Here is a 21,659-nt window from a genome sequence, read left to right on the forward strand (position 1 = left end):
GAGGCCTAACCAAAGGGCTCCTGTTCCTCTTTCCCGAGCTTGTCAGAACACGCTGGCCTCCCAAGAAGCCAGAGGAAACTTCCATTTCACCAAACTTGTGGCTGGAGCATTTGAAACCTAAGCACCAAGCATTTTCATCAGGGGTGGGATGGATCTGAAGTGGGTTTACCATGCTCCACCTTCAACAATATTCCAGGAGAAACACTCTAGGAAGTACAAGTCTGGCACCAGAGTTTAGGACTTTTAATTTGTCCCATAGCTGCTGAAGCAAAATCATGATAAAACATTCTGCTTTCCTTTATATCCCAACACACACAAAAAAACTATTTGTAGGAAAAAAATGGTTTTGTACACGGGAAGAAACAATATAAATTCAAAACTTACAGATAAGGGTTAGCTCTACCACTCATCTCTTTAAAAAGTTTATACGAATATCCAGTCAAAACCAACAGGTTATCTCCTTTGAAATGTTATCTAAATGGATTTCCAAGTAGACCACAGGACTGTATACTGTCTTGGAATGTCCTTAGAAGGCTCTGTCATTGATCAGGTAACAGAGTAAAAACACCAGAGTCCTTTCTTTTTCAAATGGAAGAGGGAAAGACAGGGATAGAAGAAACTAATCAAACTTCGTCTTCTTTCCTTGTGGCTTATGGTCTCCCCCTCCTCCTCTGCCTCCTCGGAAGCCTCCTCGACCTGAAGGAAGGGAAGACATCATTAAAGAACAGGTGCAAAGCTGCCAGGTCTCCCTCCCCCAGTGATAGTGACCACTGATGCGGACCCCAATGATCCTTACCTCCAAAACCTCCCCGGCCTCTGCCACCAAATCCACCTCGGCCTCCTCTGCCACCGCCTCTGCCTCCAAAGCCACCTCTGCCTCCACCACGACCCCCGAAGCCACCTTCACCCTTAGGCTTGGCCCAGTCCAAAGTAACTTTGTTTCCATCAATTTCACCATCTTCCATGGCCTCCTTAGCGGCTTTGGCATCTTCCTCACTGTTGAAGTCTACAAAACCAAACCTAAAACACCAAATAAAATTATCCATTATAAAGCAAAGATATATGGAAAATACACTCTAACTTCATTCATCCCAGAAGGTTCTTCAAAAATGGAATCATTTTCCCACTAGAAATGTCAATTGAATCCATTCCAGACCACTAAATGATTCCGTTTTAACCTTTCTTATACATAATACATGTCTAACATATTGTTTTATATAAACAAACATTTCTTCTTACTTTTATGGAACCACCCCTACTGGCTTTATTTACTTATTTTAATATATATTTTTATTATTGATTTGAGACAAAGGGAGAGGGAGAGATAGAAACATCAATGATCAGAGAGGATCTGGGGATCAAGCCCACAACCCAGGCATGTGCCCTGATCAGGAATGGAACCGTGACCTACTGGTTCATGGGTTGATTCAGCCTTAACTAGCCTTAAATCACTTTCAGCACACGTTCCACTGGTGCAGCATCTTCTTTCTCAGGGATCATGGCCTCAGCCAGCTGCTTTTCATTTATCCAAATCAACAACAGTTTTTCTATCTCTCCAATTTCCTGTGACCATTGTTTTTCCAGCACTTTCACACAGCAACATCAGCACTCGTTTTAAAATTATGCTAAGCTTCCATTTCACCAGCAAAACACACAAAAATATTCACAGCACAACTTCCTGAGATGCTAACAACTAGAAGTTTAGAGGAAAACTGATTTACATTCTCTCCCCTTTGTGGCCTGAGAGATACTTTTTGTCATGCTAATGTATCAGCATAAAAGGGTTATCAGGTCTAGATGAAAGGGCCTAGAACTGCAGTTTTGTTATTAGAAATATTTTTTTCTGTGAACAAGTTGGTGAAGAACAGAACTGTTTGAGATGGGAGACATTCAAGAACTGAGGTTTGACTCACATATTGGACATCGATCCCCTAGAAAGTAGCCTTGCTCAATTGAGAAAAGACCAAAGTGGCAAGAGTAGCTCTCTCCACAAAGTTGAAACTGGGTTTACTGACAGCCTAAATCAGTCGTGGGCAAACTACGGCCCGCTTGAAATGAATAAAACTAAAAAAAAAAAGACCGTACCCTTTAATGTAATGATGCTTACTTTGTATTTATATTAGTTCACACAAACACTCCATCCATGCTTTTGTTCTGGCCCTCGAGTCAAAAAGTTTGCCCACCCCTGGCCTAAATGCAAAAATGTCTCACAAAACAGCAGAATATACCTCTGAAGACAGGAGGCAAAATAATGCTAGCTCTGTGAATTGTCTCTTCTTCTCGTGCGAATCCATAAACTGCCACAGAGCGACAGAAAGGAGCTCATTGAGAAGACACATTGGATGAGAGGTCCCCACTCAGTGGACACTGTACCCTATTGCACCTTACCCTTTGGAAGAGCCCGTCTCCCGGTCAGTGACTATCCTTGCCCGGACAGAGCCATCAAATGACTCCTTCAATGTCTCTTCCGTAGTCTCCTCAGACAGACCTTTGACAAATAGAGTTTTGGATGGCTCTGGGGAAGAACAAAAAATAATCATTCATAATGATGACATGGATTTATGTAATGTTTAGAATGACCACTAGCCAAGAATGCTTGTTGTATCAGAACCCTCAAGTGTCTCTATGAGAAAAAGGTAATCTTAGACAACTAATATTTAATGAAATCAAAGGGCTTAAATCAACTGCTATCTCAAGTCTACTTTGACCACCAAAGCAGGCAGGAGAGCCAACCCAAACAAGTGAGACAGATCTCAAGCAGGTAGCTACAACCACCACAGAGGGCAGTAAACCACAGGCAAATCTGTTGCTCAGAGCTGACGTGGCTGGATCAGAACTTGACTATCTAGAGGAATTTTCTTGTATTTCATCAATTATTTCTCAGATAATCAGTCATCATATCCAGTGCCATTTACTCAGCAACAGAAAAAAAAAGTTCACCTCTAGTTCTGACCCAAGTTGAAGCATGGCACTGAGGAGAGCTATCCTGGTAATTACCACAACACCTTGGTAATTGTAACTTACGGCTTCTTGCATTAGGTGATCCTCTGGGTCCTTGCAATTCCAGCCTGATTGCTCTGCCCTCAATTTCTCTTTTATTACAGGAATTTAAAGCTTCTTTAGCATCTTCAAATGAAGCAAATTCTATAAATGCATACCTGAGGATGAACAATATTTAGAATAAGTTACCAAGCTCATGGCTCCTCTGCAATCGTATCTGATGCCATAAGCCTTTTCTCCCCCCTCAAGCAAATAAATGAGGCTCTTTATTTTATACTGATTTGTATAGCTAAAAATGATTCAGCTTCTAACAGACAGGGTTACAGGATTATATCTATTCAAAACACTCTTACAGCCAATGACTGACAACATAAAGATACAAATTACTATACCCTTTAGATTTGCCATTTTGGTTCTGGGGTACTTTGATAAAAGTTGCCTTTTCAAATACTTCCTGAAGAGTTTCTTCTGTTGCACTGTAGGAAAGGTTGCTTAAAACCAGAGTTTTTGATTCACCTACAAATAAAGAGATGCCAAATTAAAACTGTGAAACAGTGGTTCGCAACTTCAGTCACAACTCTATCTTGTTCTTAAGAATTTTTGTGCTTAGGAGAGTTAACATACTAATGTTGATGCAGATAGAATCCCATTCCGAGTGTCTCAATATACTGAGTACCTATAATGAACTGTTATGTCTGGCTTCCTTCCTTTCCTGTTATTCAAAAGTGTAAGCTGACTACTGATCTCTATCTTCCTAGAACAAAACTCTAATTTTAAAATTTACATTAAGTAAAATTTTAAAAATGTACATGAAGTCATTCAAAATATAAAACATACAAAGAAGTTAAATTTGTCTATGTTCTAATGCAAAATGATTTCATATAGCTCTCATTCAAAACACAGAATTACTATTACAAACAGAAGCATAACTTGCTTAACTACATCTACACTCAGTCATCTTATATCAAATTCAAAGATGCAAAGGATTTCGCTCCATCAATTCTAGAACCCTATAGGAAGCCTATAAATTCTTACCACTCCAAGTGCTGTTCTTTCCACCTCTATGGTCTTGATTTTGACCTTTCTCTCCAGTATAGTACAGAGAAATGGATCGCCCATCTATTTCTGTCCCTTGCTTTTCTTCCAAGGTTTTCTCTGCATCAGCTTCTGTCTTAAATTCAATATAAGCAATCCTGCAAAAGGGTGTTTTTTTAAAAAAGGAAGAATTTGCTTGATTTTTAAAACCATATTAATTTTTTTAAATTATATTTTTTTATTTCAGAGAGGGGGAGAGAGAGACAGAAACATCAATGATGAGAGAGAATCTGACTGGCCACTTCCTACATGCCCCACACTGGGGATTGAGCCCGCAACCCGCTGGCCTCAAACTGCGACCTCCTGGTTCACAGGTCGACGCTCAATCACTGAGCCATAAAGGTTGGACAATCATATTAATTTTTAACACAAATAATTGCCGTTCCTTACAAAGCATATACTATACATTTTGTAATCCTTTTTTCACATTAACTCTTTTAAAATCACTATAAATTAGACATTTCCCGATTGTACAGATAAGAAATCAAGGCACAGGTTATAGATTTGCCCAAATCACACACATAGGAAAGTTGGGCCATTCCTTTTATAAATTACAATCACATTGATTTATAAAACTCTTAACATTCCGATAGACACAAAACATACCCTTTACTTTTTCCATCCTTGCTGACTAATCTGATCTCCATAGCATCTTCAAACACTTCTTTTAATTCGTCCTGAGTAACTTTATAAGGCAGATTTTTTGCCAACAGTGTTCTTGCATCTCGATCTAAATTTTAAAAAACACAAAATGAATTGGATGGGTTAAAAGACCTTTCTCCTTACCTCCAACATACTGACCAATAGAAAAGTTCTGTTTAATAATTTGGGGTCCTATAAGTGTACAAGACAGACACCAATAGTATGGCAATACAGCAGTAGCAAGACACAAGCTCCTGTCACACCCAACATCAAACTATGTGCTGGATACTTGGAACTCAACCTAGTAGGTGCTTAGCAGTTTGTTTCAAAAATGTATTTTCGCCCTAGCTGGTTTGGTTCAGTGGGTAGAGAGCATCAGCCTATGGACTGAAGGATCCGGGATTTGATTCTGGCCAAGGGCACATGCCTGGGTTGTAGACTTGATCCCCAGTGGGGGGCATGCAGAAGGCAGTGATCAAGGATTCTTTCTCATCATTGATGTTTCTCTCTCTCCCTTCCTCTCTGAAATCAAAATATATATTTTTAAATATATTTTTATTGATTTCAGAGAGAAAGGCAGAGGGAGAGAGATGGAAACATCAACGATGAAAGAATCATGGATTGGCTGCCTCCTGCACACCCCACACCGGGTATTGAACCATGACCTCCTGGCTCATAGGTCAATACTCAACCACTGAGCCACACCAGCTGGGCATTTTTAATTTAAAGTCATGAGCAGCACTGGCTGGTGTGGCTCAGTTGGTTGGGCGAAGGCACAAGCCTGGGTCGTGGGCTTGATCTTCCAGGTGGCCGATTGATGGATCTCCCTCAAAAATCAATTTAAGCCCTAACTGGTTTGGCTCAGTGGATAGAGGTCAGCCTGTGGACTCAAGGGTCCAAGGTTCGATTCCGGTCAAGGTCATGTACCTTGGTTGCGGGCACATCCCCAGTAGGGAGTGTGCGGGAGGCAGCTGATCAGTGTTTCTCTCTCATCCATGTCTCTAGCTCTCTATCCCTCTCCCTTCCTCTCTGTAAAAAAAATCAATAATATATATATATTTTTTTTTATTGATTTTTTACAGAGAGGAAAGGAGAGAGTCAGAAACATCAATCAGCTGCCTCCTGCACATCTCCTACTGGGGATGTGCCCGCAACCTAGGTACATGCCCTTGACCGGAATCGAACCCGGGACCCTTCAGTCCCGGGCCGACGCTCTATTCACTGAGCCAAATATATTTCGGCAGTAATATATTTTTAAAAAAAAAAAATCAATTTAAAAATCTTAAAAAAAGAGTCATGAACACACATGAAACATGACAAAGTATAAGAAAGATACAGAAATAGTCAGGATTTGATCTAGTTCCAGTGAGGAAAGATCTCCCTATATTAGGGTATGCCTGTACATCTAAACAATTATATAATTTTTTAAATACATTTTTATTGATTTCAGAGAGGGAGATTAGAAACATTAATAATAAAAATCATTGATCAGCTGCCTCCTGCACACCCCACATTGGGGTTTAAGCCTACAACCTGGCCATGTATATGCCCTGACCAGGAATGGAACCCTGACCACCTGGTTCATAGGTCACCGCTCACTGACTGAACCATGATGGCTAGGCTATATTTCTTTTGAAGGTTTTTTTAAAATTTAGGAAAAGAGGCATCAATTGGCCTGCACGCATCCTGCCACCCCACGCCCCCCTCCAACTGGGGGAATCGAGCCTGCAACCTGGGCATGTGTCCTGACTGGGAATTTGAACAGTCAACCTTTTGGTGCATGGGATGATGTTCACCAACTCAGTCACACTGGCCAGAGCTAAACAGTTATTTTTTATTAGTCCATTCTTGCTTGCTGACTCAGGAATTTCTAGAACCAGCAAATACTGCTAGGCACTACTGTAAACATTTAACATTCTAATTTATTTAATCCTCACAACACTGGGGGGGGGGGGGTAATTATTTAACCTGGCCAATTAGTCTAGAAATATATCAATGAAGGAATTAGCTCTCAGTATCAGTTACCTAAAGCAATACATACCTTTTTTACTGTCTTTTCCCTTTGGTTTTTCTAGTTTAATTTCATTGCCAAAGACTTTTAAACCAGTGAGTTCTAAGGCTTTTTCCAGGTCCTCAGCAGATTCAAAATCCACATAGCCAAACTTCCTTTAAGGTGATAAGGCAAAGGATAAAAATTATTTTTAAAAAAACAGAAGACCCCTCATTAACAAACAGCAACACTAATGCGATGGGGCAAACGGATTAAGTTAAAAAGCACCATACTCTATTAGCAAAATTAAGTAAGACTGAAAACTCGGGATACAGACTGAGGTGTAAGTACCAAGACCTGATGCAGATCCACCTCTGAGTTTGTCTTTTTAAAAAAAATATGTTTCATTGACTTTCCACAGAGAGAAAGGAAGAGGGACAGAGAGCTAGAAACATCGGATCTGTTACCTCCTGCACACCCCCTACTGGGGATGTGCCTGCAACCAAGGTACATGCCTTTGACTGGAATCGAACCTGGGACCCTTCAGTCCGCAGGCCGACGCTCTATCCACTGAGCCAAACCAGTTAGGGCATGTGTTTGTTTTTATTAACTACACTGCTCATAACAGCTAACAAAAGAACTTGTTAAAGCATCAAGGTAGGAGAATCCTATCTGGTTTTTTGTATCTAATAGCTTTAAATTAAATATTTTTAAGAATAAAAACTCATAGCTTATTAAAAATTATTTTGTGCTATATCAAAAGTTAAGGGAGATTATGGAAACTCCAATTGGGGAAGGTCATACAATTTAATAATCTAAGTAACACTTCATTAATGTCTCAACTTTGAAGACACATTCATGCTTAAGAGTAAAGTACTAATGTTCTAAAAAGGGAGGGAAAAAAGCATTAGCAGACCCAGGAGTACAATGGCTTAACTCCCCATACCTACCTCGACACACCAATTCTGACATCCACAACAGCAAGATCGTTCTTAGCAAAAACATCACTGATACCCGTTTTTAATTCAGGAGCAGACTTGCTGAAGTTCAGGTTTCCAACAAAGAGATTGAAAGCCGTAGTCGGTTCTGTGGCTGCAAAAAAATTAACTCAAATTAATCTGATTTATAAAGTATGGGGTGAATTTGATTTCCAACATAAATTTCTATACAAGCACATCAGCATACTGCAATGTAACATCAGGTTTCAGTATTAAGTCCCTTTTTTGTTCATCACTTGTGCTATTAAGTGCAAATCCCTCCCCCTCTCCATTCTGACAAGTTACCTTCCACTTTCTGTTTCTTGGCCTCAGGAGCAGCTTTCTGTTTGGACATTTCCTTCTTTCGTTTTCCAGGTGCTTCTTTGACAGGCTCTGGACAAAATTTCAAACAATCTGTGTTATCCATAAGTAGCCACACATATTCAGTATCTTCTTTAAATAAAACTCATACCAAATCACTTTAGAATCTAGCTCAATTACCTTCCTCCTCCTCCTCCTCCTCTTCCTCATCATCCTCGTCTTCATCATCTTCATCGTCCTCTTCATCATCATCATCATCATCTTCTTCATCGTCCTCCTCATCTTCATCCTCAGCTGTGCTCTTAGCCTTCACAGGAACAGCTTTTACAGGAGCTTTCTTGCCTTTGGCTGGTGTAATCTCCATTGGTTCTTCTTCAGAGTCTGAAAGAGAAGCTACCTAGTCAAAAACTCAAAAGATTTATCCCCAAATCAACATTAGTTCCAGATAAATCTAAAGGGAAAAAAAATACATAATACAATACTGTGCTTAGTAGTTATAGCAAGAATTAACAGATTACTTGGAAGCAAAACCCTATATTATGAAAACTACTCATAGAATGTGCTGTTAAACATTTTCTCAGGGGCAGGCAATCATTCATGGCCAACACCCTAGTATACAACCAGCACGGAGAATCCCTGGGAGGATTTTTATCTAATCCCCATGGTGTCATGGAAGGAGTATGTCTGCATGTTGCCCACCCACTCCACGATCTCACCCCTAATGTACTTTGCAACCAAGAATAGAGCCCAAGGACTACCAACAGAACGCCTTACCATCTTCTTCGTCATCATCCTCATCCTCATCTTCATCCTCATCCTCGTCTTCGTCATCATCCTCATCATCTGAGGCAGGAGCAGCAGCAGTAGCTTTCATCACTGCTGGCTGAATTTCATCCTCATCTTCATCCTCATCCTCCTCATCATCGTCATCCTCCTCTTCACTGTCATCATCATCTTCCTCATCACTATCTTCCTTCTTGGCATTCTTGCCGTTCTTTGCTCCCTTGACTGGGATGGCTGCTCCCTTCTTACCAGGAGTTGCTACCAATGCTTTGCCTGGTGTGCCTCCCTTCTTACCAGGTGTGGCTAATGCTTTGGCTGGTGTAACTGCTGCCTTTTTGCCAGGGGTTGGCACAGCCACTGCCTTTTTTCCAGGGGTGACAACTGCTTTCTTGCCTGGTGTGGCAACGGCAATCTTTTTTGTTGGGGAAACCATCACCTTCTTTCCTGGAGTTGTGGTAGCCTTCTTGCCTTTTTTCTGAGGAATGATAATCTGTAAATTAAATAAAAATGAGTCTATTTTTAAACTCAAAAAGTGAGCATTGGTTCCCACATAAATGAGTGCTAAATTCTGGCACTACCTCTGGTTCAAGACCACATAGTAAGTTAAGTTATAGCATCATGTTACATGTCCTCTGTACCTATGAAATCAGTCCTCATTTTCAGGTAAAATATCCAATCATAATGAACCCTTAACACTTCAAATACCTCTGGACCCAGACTTGTGAATTTCTTTACCTCATATTCTAATTGCTTCGGCTTTGGCAAAGCTCTTCACCTCACCCAAAAGTACCCAAATGCAGTCTAAAAATAGACTGTCTGGATCTCATCTGCTACTGTGTGGCCCTAGGAAAGATTTTTTAAAGCCTCAACTTTTTTCCTCTTCTGACAAGGATAACTAATGTTATATGTTGTTTTAAGGATTATGAATTCATTTCTGTAACTAAAAGCTCTGTTAAGTGTTATTAAATCATTTGGGGAGGTGGTATAAAGTTCACTGAAAGCTCAGTATTAGGACCAGAGATAAAATAAGTATCAATAGGCTGGACAGTCCTTGCAAAATTAATATGAAGAGTGAGCAGTTAGCTTGATAAAAACGTTATCTACATTCAAGTCACACTCAAAGTTACTTCTTGTTGACCATCAGTTTTATCAAGTTATGTGTTAAAATAAGACTTGTAGTCTTTACAGTAAGCAACAGTAGCCAGGAGTACCAGAGTGTCATTGTCAGCACAAAGGGAGCTGGCGTTCCTCCCTCCACGACATTATAAAATGTGACTAGTGTTATAAAACTCATACAAAAACACAGAGACCTGCTTGGCGGCTAGAAAAGGAATCTGGTAAGACTGATCTCAGACCTGAATATAATGCTCAGTACCGCCACATACAAGACAGCTAGCTGTCCAGGCTGTTTCCTCATCTAGTATGTGGGGCTAGCATGTTGAAACTGGAAAAATGATTTAATACATCATCATGAGGAAGAGGCTCTAGATCTTTTCTCTCAAGCTCATCCAAATACTTAGCCTTACAGTAATTTTGACACTCAACCATTTCAATAAGGCATGTATGAAGGAATACAATCTTACCTTTGCCAGTATTCTCACACATACAACACGACTGTACATGACTCTGCATTAAATTGTACATAATTACCTCTTCTCCACTGCTTTCATCTTCTTCATCTGACATTTCCTCATCTTCACTATCTTCTTCTACCTCCTTTGGAGGAGGAGCCATTTTCTTGGGGTCACCTTGATTTTTACCAGCCTACAACAGACACGGTCATTAGCACATTACACCTCCCACATTTCAGGCCACTCACATTTTGCTCACATTCTTCATATAGTACAATGGTCATCTCCCTTTCTCAGAACCCACTTTTCATTCTGTTAATTACAAATAACATAAACCAACCCTAGGTAAAAAGACAATTTCAAAGAAATCATCTCCCTCTTCCTATTGCCTTAAGCACACCCATTTTAAAATTTATACTTCCAAAATCTACTCTTACATCAGGCACAATTTCTTAATACTCACTAGCCTACAATGGAACCATTTTAATGCCAACAACTCAAAACCTCACCTGGGGAAAACTACCTTAAAAAAACCCTTTGATGATGGCAGTAGAGGTGTCCTAACATATAGTGACATGAGATTTGACTGTATAGTGAACACGTGGTGCAATACACAGATCTTGTAACATAGAAACCCACACCTAAAACCTATATGGTTCATGTTGACCAATGTCACCCCAATAGTTTGAGAAAAAAAGCCTTCAGTAAATTCTGGCACCTTATCCCACCACTCCTCTTAAATTAAATTAGGACAACATTAAAGAAAAATCACGTCTTTAAGCATAAGACCATTGGTCTTACAATTTTCCTTTCCCGGGGAAACCCCGCCCCAGGGCCACGTGGGGCCATCTCCACCATGTGCGCGCAGCCAGGCACAGAGAGCACGCGGCGGGGCCTCCTTCCGGGGTCCACCTCATAGTTAAGATCCTATAGGCCGCGGGCCTCCAAATGAAGAAATCCCGCCGCTCCCCACGTCACGGAACGGTCCCCTCCAGAGACGCCAGGACCCACGCGGCACGGCCCACGTGGCGGGCCGCCCGCCGAGGCACGTGCGTCAGGAGGCGGTGTCCCGCTCGCACCCGTCCCAGGAGTTTGGCCTCATCCCTCTACCGAGGCGCAGCGCCCCTTCGGGACTACGCTCAGTCCCGAGGTCTTTCCACGCCGTTTCAGCAACACCTGCAAGCTCTCCACCTCGCCAAAAAAGTACCCAAAAAACGCGAGACCTCCGCACTGCTCACGCGAGACTTCCCGCAGCATGGCGCCCTCGAATGCGCCAGGGACGGCGCGCAGGCCCTCCTCCTCGCGGCGCCGCGCGCGCGCTCCTCAGAAAATAGGCCTCGGTGTCCGTGATTGCGCGAGGAAGGCCTCTTACCTTTGCGAGCTTCACCATGGCGGCGGCTTATGAGGGTGGAGTGTGTGGCGGGTGAGTGGCGCAGATGTGCCCAGAGGAACCAAACGGCGTCGATGGCGGCCGCTGGTACTGAAGAACCGGAGCGCGTACGTCTCGCTACCAGCTAGAGCTCGAGACTGAGGCGAAAGACTGAGCCTGCCCAGTAATCCCCTCTGGAAAGGCGACGACTGTGCCCTCGTGACTCCACTTCAACCAACCAGAGTTTGCGCTCATCCCACGAGCCAATTGCGAATCTCTATCGGGGACGTCGCGGGGCGGGGCCTGAGCAGGAGTGGGCGGGCCAAAGCCGCCAGAGGAGAGGGTGGAGATTCCGTTTCGGCGGCCTGGGGGGAGGGTCGCTTTGTGCAAGGCCGACGTTGATTGGGTGGTGGGCGCGCGGTGACCGAAGCGCCCCTCCGCGGAGCCTGCGCCTTGGGACGGACATTTTTTGGCGCCGCGTGTGTCGATCTCGGGGGGACGTGGATACCGGCCCTCTTCTGCTCCGGGTGTGTCGGGATCCTGTCGACTCCGGCAGAGTTTTCCGATATCCCCGCCCCGCACTTCATGCTTAGCCTCTCGGCTGCCATGGAGAAAGGAATTCGCCCATATTTCCTCGATGAGCCGGAGACCTGGGTTCACAACGCCAGAGTGGGAGGCCCACCTTAGCCCCGGGTCTGCAGGTGATTCCTGCCCGGGCCACGCGTCTAAAGTTGCCTCCGGAGAGCTGTGCATAAAGGCAGCCGGGGCTAGTGTGGGAGGCAACCAATCCATGTGTCTCTCTTGCATTGATGTTTCTCTCCCACTCTCCCTCCCTTCCAATCTCTGAAGAGAAATGGGGAAAATACCTCCAGGTGAGGATTGAAAATAAACAAACAGTTCAAGCAGGGAATTGGTTCTAAGGTTAATAGAATTGCTGAGAAGCCCAATGGGACCTAAGACACAAGCAGGAAATTGCTGCCAACCACAGACGACCCCTTTCCAGGGACGAGGAAACCGGGCCTTGGGCGCCAGTGAAAGGACCTGGCCGTGGCCTCCTGGAGGCGCCTGAGAAGCTCAGAGACGCGGGGCTCAGCCCTCAGCTCCCCGACTGTGCAGTGACCAGGGACCCCTGAGCCTGCAGGAGGACGGGTCCTGGGCCAGAGTCACCGCCCCTGACTCCCCTGCTGCACCTCCCAGTCCAGCCCCTGGTCAGCTTCCCCCTCTCCCTCCAGGAGGCCGGGCCCTGCTGGAGAGGAGTCCTGCCTGCGATGCGCAGGCCGGGGTTTCTAACCGTGCTGCTCGGCAGCAGCTCGGAAAACTTCCAGGAGCTCCAAATGGATCTGGCCTCTGGTTGCCATCTCCCCAGCATCTATTCCCTGTCTTCTCTCCAGGATCTCACTTACTTTTTTTCCCCCGCGCCCCGCCCCCCCCCCCCCTCAGCATTTACCCATTTCCACTCCACGGGGAGAAAGCAGACCTCCCCCGGTGTTCCCACCTGTGGAGTTGCAGACAGCCCTGGTCCTTAGCTGTCCCCTCCAGGCCCGGGAAGCTGGAGTCTCTAAAACAGCGGTTCTCAACCTGTGGGTTGCGACCCCTTTGGGGGTCGAACGACCCTTTCACAGGTGTCGCCTAAGACCATCGGAAAACACAGATAATTACATATTGTTTTTGTGATTAATCACTATGCTTTAATTATGTTCAATTTGTAACAATGAAAATACATCCTGCATATCAGATATTTACATGACGATTCATAACTAGCAAAATTACAGTTATGAAGTAGCAACGAAAATAATTTTCTGGTTGGGGGTCACCACAACATGAGGAACTGTATTAAAGGGTCGAGGTATTAGGAAGGTTGAGAACCACTGCTCAAAAACAATGTTCTTTCACTGGGGACAGGGGAGCCTCTCTCCGCCTCACCCTCACCCTCACCCTCACTCTCCTCCTCCTTTCCTTCTCTTGTCCTTCACCAGAGCAAGCTGCAGGGAAGAGGAGAAAAGTTGCTGCCAGTCCCTCTCAGGACCCCAACACCCTCTTGGTTGCAGGCCCAAAGGACACTTGTGAACCTTCTCTTTCTGCACCTCTCTGTGGCTTTTTCCTTGACCGTGTCCTCCATGGAACGTTTCCCCTGCCTCCTTTCCCTTCCTCCACCCTGTAAGCTCCCTCCTTGGATAATGCCCTTGACTCTGTGGTCTCAACTCCTTCTGTATATACCCCTACCTCCTGCCCTCTGCTTGGGGCACCTTCTCTGGCAGCAGCCGTGGCTCCACCTCCCAGTGGAGAGCTGCCCCCGCCCCCCCATGGTGCCCAAATGGTGTTCCTCTCCAGGAACAACTTGCCTCCTGGGATCCAGAAAGCTCCCTTTGGTGTTCTGTAACTCTTCACATTCAGAACGTCACAGACTGAACGTCACAGCTTCTTCCACCCGAACTGCCATTTTTCGTATCTCGTTAAATGAGACACAGCAGCCAGCCCTCTGTGCCAAGAGCCGGATGTTACCTTAGACCCAACCTCTCCCTCTACTCCCACAGCAGGGGCTTCCCAAGGCCTGGCCTTCGGATGTTTTTGGGATCCGTCCACTACTCTGGCCACTACTTCCATTTAAGCCTTCATTTCCTGCCTGGATCAATGGAGCAACTCTGAACCAGCCTCCCCAAAGCCAGCCTCCCTGACACCTGTAGCATAATCCACCACACTGCACACACCTGGTTTTTAAATCAACGGTTATGGGTTATGGGTGAGTATGCTTCATGAGGTCAGGTGGAATTCATCCTTTTCACAGTGTCAGCAAATGATTGGTGCTCAGTAAATGCTGATTCATGAACGATGGCTTAGAGTTGTTGGAGGAATGTCAGGATAAGCCAGGGAGGTCCCAGGAACTCTGGTGGGTATTCCAGACAGTGTGGTATCACAGATACTCCAGAGAACAGGGCATCTGCTCTAGGTCCTCCAGTCTAACCCCAGCCCATGGCCACCTTGCCTGAGTGGGAGCAGGCTTCCCAGCAAAGGACTGTCTTTCCTGAATCCCCACTGTTCCCCGCCTGGGCCTCAGCTTCTGTTCCTGTCCAGTCCTCCATCTGTCCTCCTGTGCAGAGGATTGAAAGAAGGTGAGGTTGAAAGTAGCTGAGGGTCTGGACCTCAGCCTTGCAAATTCAGAAACCTGAACTTTTAAAAGATCATTTATACCTCACACCCGTTAGGATGGCTATTATTTAAAAAACAAACAAACAAAACAAAAAAACCCTAGCCAGTTTGGCTCAGTGGATAAAGTGTCAGCCCAAGACTGAAGGGTCCCGGGTTCCAGTCCAGTCAAGGGCACATACCTCGGTTGCAGGCTCCACCCCCAGCCCCAGTGGAGGTGTGTGCAGGAGACAACCAATCCACGTGTCTCTCCCATCCATGTTTCTCCCTCTCTGTCTCTCCCCCTCCCTTCCACTCTCTTTAAAAATCAATGGGAAAATATCCTTGGGTGAGGATTAACAAAAACAAACAAACAAACAAAAGAAGTGTTGGTGGGGATGTGGAGAAATCGGAACCCTATACTGTGCTAGTAGAAATGTAAAAAAGTGCAGCTTCTTTGGAAAATAGTCTGGCAGCTCCTTAAATGCTTAAACAGAGTTACCATATAATCCCGCAAATCCACTCCTATGTATATATCCAAGAGAAATGAAATCATATGTCCATATAAAAATGTGTACATGCCCTAGCTGGTTTGGTTCAGCAGATAGAGCAGTGGTTCTCAACCTTCCTAATGCCACGACCCTTTAATACAGTTCCTCATGTTGTGGTGACCCCCAATTTCATTATTACAAATTGAACATAATTAAAGCATAGTGATTTATCGCAAAAACAATATGTAATTATATATGTGTTCTCCAATGGTCTTAGGCGACCCCTGTGAAAGGGTCGTTCGACCCCCAAAGGGGTCGCGACCCACAGGTTGAGAACCGCTGAGATAGAGCATTGGCCTTCGGACTGAAGGGTCCTGGGTTTGATTCCAGTCAAGGACACATGCCCAGGTTTCGAGCTCGATCCCCAGTAGGGGGCCTGCAGGAGGCAGCTGATCAATGATTCTCTGTCATCATTGATTTTCTCTCTCTGAAATCAATAAAAAATATATAAATATATAATTGACTGGGAATTGAACCATGACCTCCTGGTTCATAGGTTGATGCTCAACCACTGACCATCGGTCAGGCTAAATTGTACACTTTTGTGGATGAAAAAAGGGTTCTGTTGAAAGTAACCTCACAGGATGGTCTGATCATAAACTCCTAACTGGGCAGCTCATGGTGAGTAGTTACAGCCCATATCTATAACTTTGTTTTTTATTGATTTTTAGAGAGAGAGAAGGGAGAGGGAGAGATAGAAACTTCAATGATGAGAGAAAATCATTGATAGGCTGCTTCCTGCATGCCCCCTACTGGGGATCCAGCCTGCAACCCAGGCATGTGCCCTGACCAGGAATTGAACCAGGGACCTCAGGGTGGATGGCACCACACTTAACCAACTGAGCCACACTGGCCAGGGCAGGCCCACAACTTTTTAGTAAAAGGTTTATCTTGGCCTTAAACAAGCCCTGTCCATTGTTTCTGTGCACCTAGGTTAACACATTTTTTAAATAACCACCCTCAAGAGCACATAATTATTACATAATTAACTATCCTATAATCCAATCCCTGCCTTGCTTTCTCACCTCCATGTGATCTCCCTTATTTTCCCTCCTTAATTTCAAGTGCATACAAAAAGCTGCTAAACTGTTATTTTCTGGAGCCTCCCCAGCATGTCGTCCGTTTGGCTCAAATAAACTCATAAAACTTCTCCACAGGCTCAGACGTTTTTACATTGACACTTTAAAAGGGTGACTAAAAATAAAATAAATAAATAAATAAATAGCCCTAGCCAGTTTGGCTCAGTGGGTAGAGCTTTGGTCTGCAGACTAAAGGGTTCCGGTTTTGATTCCCATCAAGGGCAGGTACCTTAGTTGCAGGCTCCTCCCTGGCCCAGGCCCTGGTTGGGGGTTTGTGCAGAGGGCAACCAATCGATGTGTTTCTCTCACATTGATGTTTCTCTCTCTCTATCCCTCTCTCTTTCACTCTTTGTAAAAAATCAGTGGAAAAATATCCTCAGGTAAGGATTAAAAAATAAAAAGGTGACTATTATGGCATATAAATGATATCACAACAAATTTTATATAAAAATATATGAAGTTCAAGGAGAAATACATGAACCATGACCATTATTTGGAGACCTGCAGTGGAAGCTGAATCAGAGGTAGCTTGGCAAATTTGGAAGGCCAATTGACGACCTTCACAATACATCCAGAATCCCAGCCCCCCTCAGCATCTCCACACTCCAAGACAGTGAGATCTAGTCCCAACTACCCCCTCTGCTTTCCAGCCTCATGGCTTTCTTTGAAATCTCCAGATTCACCCAGGTACACTCTCACTTCCAAGTCCAGGTCTCGTTTCTCTCATCTGAGGTCACGAGTGTGGCCATTTGATGCCTGTTGCCTCCCATGAGATCAGCAGCAGCTCCAGAGCTCCCCATGGGGAGCTGGGCCTCGCCCGCAGGAGAGCAGGAGCAGGAGCAGGAGCTCAGCAGATGCTTCTGGAGTGACCTGGAGTCAGGAAGAGCCTTATCAAGGAGATGTCATTTAGATAGAGACCATAAGGGGAGGGGAGAGTGTCCTGGGCAGGCACAACAGCTGTACAAAGGCCCTAGAGCAGTGGTTCTCAACCTGTGGTCGAGACCCCTTTGGGGGTCGAACGACCCTTTCAGAGGGGTCGCCTAAGACCATTGGAGAACACATATATAATTACATATTGTTTTTGTGATTAATCACTATGCTTTAATTATGTTCAATTTGTAACAATGAAATTGGGGGTCACCACAACATGAGGAACTGTATTAAAGGGTCGTGGCATTAGAAAGGTTGAGAACCACTGCCCTAGAGAGAGGGCTGGTGCCCTGTTGAGGACTCAAGGGAGACAGAGGGACTTGAAGACTCTGGATCCAGGTCAAGGAAGACGATCCACAGCAGAGGGAGCTAGAGACGCAGATAGAGGTTTAAAAGACATGCATGAGACACCTTTCATTGCAGCTGCTCAAAACTGTTTTCATACTCAAGGGGATTCACTGGCTCCCAGTACTGCAAAGTGCTGGCACCCTGACTCAGCACCTCAGGCCTGGCTTGATCCAGCAGCTCAAAGATATCATCCTGGACTCTGTTTTGTGTCTTTCTTCCCCCACTTCTCCATGTCAGCTTCATGCTCAAACCAGCTTTCATCATTGTGGCAAAATGCATCTTGTTGTGGTTCAAGCAATAAACCTCATGTCTATAAATCCTAGAGTCGGGAGGGAGCTAGAAATATCCTTCCCAGCTACCCAGCTAAAAAGAAAGTCTACTCCACTGCCCTTGGGTTATAGGCCGACCCTGAAGCCAGGTAATGGGACTGTGCTGATAATGGTGGGCCTGAGCCACCACCTGCCCCCAGGCTCAGGTGGGTTGGCACTTGGGATAGTGGGTATCCAAGAAAAATCAGGGGAGTGGCTAGACAGCAGAGAAGGGTCATGGGAGATAACCACAATAGCCAAAACGCTCAAATTCTCAACCCACCAGTGTGGCTCAGCGTTTGAGCATCTACCCAGGAAGCAAGAGGTCACTGGTTCCATTCCAGATTTTGGGCTCGATCACCAATAGTGCAGAAGGAAGCTGATCGATTATGCTCTCGTCAATGTTTCTGTCTATCCCTGTCCCTTTCTCTCTCTCTCTCTCTCTCTCTCTCATAAATAAATAAATAAATAAATAAATAAATAAATAAATAAATTTTTTTTAATCAATAAAAATGTTTTAAAAAGAAAGCTCAGCCCCAGCTGGTTTGGCTCAGTGGATAGAGCACTGGCCTGCAGACTGAAGGGTCCCAGGTTTGATTCTGGTCAAGAGCACATGCCTGGATTGCGGCTGGATCCCCAGGAGGGGGCGTGCAGGAGGCAGCTGATCAATGTTCGCTCTCATCATTGATGTTTCTATCTCTCTCTTCCTCTCCCTTCTTCTCTGAAATCAATAAAAATAAAAAAGAAATCTCAAATTCTTTTAAAAAATATATAGTTTTATTGATTTCAGAGAGGAAGAGGGAGAGAGAGAAACAATGACAAGAGAGAATCATTGGTCAGCTATCTCTTGCACGCCCCCTACTGGGGATTGAGCCGCAACCCAGGCATGTGCCCTGGCTGGGAATCCAGCTGTGATCTCCTGGTTCATAGGTCAAGTCTCACTGGGTCAGAAAGCTCAAATTCTTAATTTCATTCTCTCATCTATATGGGGGTATCATCTTTACTTTGAGGGATTGTAAAGAACAGACAAGTAAGTGCTGCCATCATCACTGAGATGATTTCAGACAGAATACCCTGTTCTGGGAAGGAGGGGGTGGGGGTGGGGGTGCTGATTTCCCTTCAGTGAAAGGAAAGGCTGGACGACCTGGCGATCACTATCACTATGCCAGCTTTACTGCTTGCTCAGGGTCCTTCTTGCTGAAGAGAAGTGCAGTGGCCCTGGTTGGCCAGCAGGTGGCAGCGCTGAGGCGATTCCTAGTTCCGGTGCAGCCCCAGGGCCTGCGCTGGGTGAAGGCTGCTGGGCCTCTCCAGGCTCAGCGCAGTGCTTTCTTCAGAACCTGAACTCTAAGGTGCCGCAGGCGTGGCTTCGTGGGCGTGTGACTCACACTTGGAAGGGCCCTGGGATTGATTTAAACCATACGGTTTCTTTCTTTCTTTTTTTTAAAATATATTTTATTGATTTTTCAGAGAGGAAGGGAGAGGGATAGAGAGCCAGAAACATCAATGAGAGAGAAACATTGATCAGCTGCCTCCTGCAGGCCCCCCCACTGGGGACGTGCCTGCAACCAAGGTACATGCCCTTGACCGGAATCGAACCCGGGACCCTTGAGTCTGCAGGCCCACGCTCTATCCACTGAGCCAAACCGATTCTGGCTAAACCATACGGTTTCTTATGTGTGAAACCATAACAGTGTTGCACAGGAGCCCTGCATTTTAATTTTGCACTAGTCCCCCAAATTATGGTGCAGGTGGCAGTGCTGGTCCTGACTCAGGAGCCCCATTACTGCTATTTCCCACAAATGTGCTGGAACCTTCTTCCCTTTGTTGGGCCTTTGCTCAGTCTCCCAGGGCTCCTGATCATGCTTGTCTCCGTCAGCTTACCTTCAGCTGAGAAGCTGGAGAGGATGGGAACCCTACAGGGGGAAGATGGGACCCTATATGTAGCTTGGGGGTGTGGCCAGCAGGCTGCTGGTGCTGTGCCCTGGTCAGGGGTCAGCATGGGCTCTCAAATTTGTCAGAATTATTCCATGGGGGTGGAGGCTGCCATCAACCGCCGGGCCAACCTGTATCTGTGGGCCTCCTACACCTACCTCTCTCTGGGCTTCTATTTCAACAGCGACAACGTGGCTCTCGAGGGCCTGGCCACTTCTTCCGGGAGCTGGTGGAGAAGTGCAAGGGCACTGAGCATCTCTTAAAGATGCAAAACCAGTGCAGTGGCCTCATTCTCTTCCAGAATGTGCTGAAGCCTCCCAAGGTGAGTCGGGCAAAATTCAGGATGCCACGGAAGCGACCATGGCCTTAAAGAGGAACCTGAACCAGGCCCTTTTTGAGCAGCATGCCCTGGGTTCTACTGGCACAGACCTTCATCTCTGTGACTTCCTGGAGAACCACTTCCTGGATGAGCAGGTGAAACTCATCAAGAAGATGGGCGACCTCTTGACTCACCTCTGCAGGCTGCCGGCTCTCAGGCCGAGCTGGGCAAGTATCTCTTCAAAAGGCTGACCCTCAAGCACGGCGAGGAGCCTTTGGAGCCCAGAGGCCTTTAAGCCCCCCCGCCCCCTATTCCTCTGGTGTCTGGCCTTTGCCAGAGTCTCTCCCTGAAGGAAAGGCCTTATTTATGGTAGAAGTCCAATAAATTTACTGTTTGGCAAATACCCAGGAATAAGGGTTTAAGGCAAGAATCAGCAATAGTTGCTACAATTAGATCAGTGAGGAAAATTATAAGAAACAGGATAGAGAGTCTCAAAGTATCTCCCCATAAGATACTGATAAATGACTAATTTTATAGTGAAGAAACCGGATGAAAATCATCTTAACCAAGTGATCAAAGTTAACATCCCCAGGAATGAGGCAGATGGACATGACATGCCTCCTGATATGATGCACCAAGAAGGATACAACATTTGGGGGTAAGATTATCACATAAGTGGAAACAAAGAGTGATAGGGGTTGATTGGGGGTTTGGGGAAGATGGGTTAAGACAGACTTTTCTGAGGTGGCAACATTTAAGCTTGGACCTGAGTGGTCAGATCTGGAAAGGAGTATTCCAGGCAGTGGAAACAGCTACATTAAAGGACTCAAAGCACAGAAAGAAGACAAGTATTGGGCATGCAGTGAGGAGCAAAATGGAAAAGAGATCGAGGAGACAGGAGAGCCCCTATTACATAGGGCTTTGTAGTCCCATGGTAGGTGAATTTAGTTTCATCTTTTTTTAAAATATATATTTTTATTGATTTCAGAGAGGAAGGGAGAGGGAGAGATAGAAACATCAATGATGAGAGAATCACTGATCGGCTGCCTCCTACACACCCACCACTGGGGATTAAGCCTGCAACCTGGGCATGTGCCCTTTCAGTCCGCATTCTGACGCTCTATTCACTGAGCCAAACCAGCTAGGGCAAGTTTTGTCTTTTTTCCAAAAAATTTTTATTGTGGTAAAATATACATAAAATTTGCCATATTTAATTGTTTTTAAATGTACAGTTCAATGGTATGAAATACATTTGTAATATTACACAGCTATCACTGTCATCCATCTCCAGAACTTTTTAAAAATTACTTAGCCCACCCCC

The 21,659-nt window shown here is 45.1% G+C and overlaps 1 protein-coding gene, 3 non-coding genes and 1 pseudogene across 4 annotated transcripts; 1 reads left to right on the top strand and 4 right to left on the bottom strand.

The window, feature by feature from the left end:
- Positions 1-220: 220 nt before the first annotated feature.
- Positions 221-11,939, bottom strand: NCL (nucleolin). The gene is made up of 14 exons (XM_006082634.3): positions 11,752-11,939; positions 10,459-10,572; positions 8,800-9,298; positions 8,206-8,406; positions 8,011-8,097; positions 7,678-7,819; positions 6,779-6,903; positions 4,702-4,825; positions 4,036-4,193; positions 3,393-3,516; positions 3,025-3,158; positions 2,389-2,515; positions 797-1,020; positions 221-696 (listed from the first exon to the last, which is right to left on the bottom strand). Exons 1-14 carry the CDS (start codon positions 11,767-11,769, stop codon positions 620-622), a joined length of 2,154 nt encoding a protein of 717 aa, XP_006082696.1. The 5' UTR covers positions 11,770-11,939; the 3' UTR covers positions 221-619.
- On the bottom strand, positions 2,201-2,335 carry LOC111828120. Its single transcript, XR_002831909.1, has one exon. It is a non-coding gene; the product is annotated as a small nucleolar RNA SNORA75 (small nucleolar RNA).
- Positions 2,826-2,904, bottom strand: LOC111828132. Its single transcript, XR_002831922.1, has one exon. It is a non-coding gene; the product is annotated as a small nucleolar RNA SNORD20 (small nucleolar RNA).
- LOC111828124 lies at positions 7,899-7,968 on the bottom strand. The gene has a single exon (XR_002831913.1). It is a non-coding gene; the product is annotated as a small nucleolar RNA SNORD82 (small nucleolar RNA).
- An 8,145-nt stretch (positions 11,940-20,084) lies between the features above and the next one.
- LOC102429448 lies at positions 20,085-20,633 on the top strand (annotated as a pseudogene).
- The last annotated feature ends 1,026 nt before the right edge of the window (positions 20,634-21,659 follow it).

The sequence above is a fragment of the Myotis lucifugus genome, unplaced genomic scaffold (assembly GCF_000147115.1).
Source record: "Myotis lucifugus unplaced genomic scaffold, Myoluc2.0 scaffold_3, whole genome shotgun sequence".
NCBI classification, from domain to species: domain Eukaryota; kingdom Metazoa; phylum Chordata; class Mammalia; order Chiroptera; family Vespertilionidae; genus Myotis; species Myotis lucifugus.

Excerpts from the sequence above, each read along its gene's own strand:
- NCL (XM_006082634.3), bottom strand. Across the intron at positions 8,407-8,799 it reads GGATGATGACGAAGAAGATG|ACTCTGAAGAAGAACCAATG; the intron begins GTAAGGCGTTCT and ends CTTCTCTTTCAG. Across the intron at positions 1,021-2,388 it reads GAGACGGGCTCTTCCAAAGG|GTTTGGTTTTGTAGACTTCA; the intron begins GTAAGGTGCAAT and ends TTGGTGTTTTAG.